Source organism: Antrostomus carolinensis, unplaced genomic scaffold (genome assembly GCF_000700745.2).
Source record: "Antrostomus carolinensis isolate BGI_N321 unplaced genomic scaffold, ASM70074v2 scaffold34241, whole genome shotgun sequence".
In the NCBI taxonomy this organism is placed as follows: domain Eukaryota; kingdom Metazoa; phylum Chordata; class Aves; order Caprimulgiformes; family Caprimulgidae; genus Antrostomus; species Antrostomus carolinensis.
In genome coordinates, this window is record NW_010292545.1 from 1 (window position 1) to 336 (window position 336).

Genomic DNA, 336 nt, shown 5'->3' on the forward strand with positions numbered 1-336 from the left:
TGGTGGGTTATTTTAAGTTGCCTCTATAAGACGAGTGCCCCGACCTGCTTCTGAGGAGCACGGAAGCACAGGGAGTGGCCCTGGAGCGTCACGGGGAGGCTGACGCAAAACAGGGGGCTGGGGATGGAATGGGGGTGCTGGTGGCCGGCTCTCACCATGGAGCCAGCTCGCCACACCAGCAAGGTCACGGCGCTCCGGTGCTGCTTCAGCAGGCTGATGGCAGGGTGGGCGATCTCCCGGTACTGGCTCTCAAAGACGATGAAGATGGGTTTCTTGGAAAGCTCCAGCAGCCTCCAGAGCCCTTCCCTGTGAGACAGGCGGGTGGCAGGAGGGCGA

The 336-nt window shown here is 62.2% G+C and overlaps 1 protein-coding gene across 1 annotated transcript in view; it reads right to left on the reverse strand.

Moving 5' to 3' along the window:
• Positions 1–155: 155 nt before the first annotated feature.
• The window catches only part of SIGIRR (single Ig and TIR domain containing), a gene marked incomplete at both ends in the record, with an annotated part of 1,131 nt that continues 950 nt past the window's right edge, over positions 156–336 (reverse strand). Inside the window, one exon of the mRNA XM_010177014.1 lies at positions 156–314. Coding sequence (XP_010175316.1) covers positions 156–314 — 159 coding nt within the window. The remainder of the gene's footprint in view (positions 315–336) is intronic.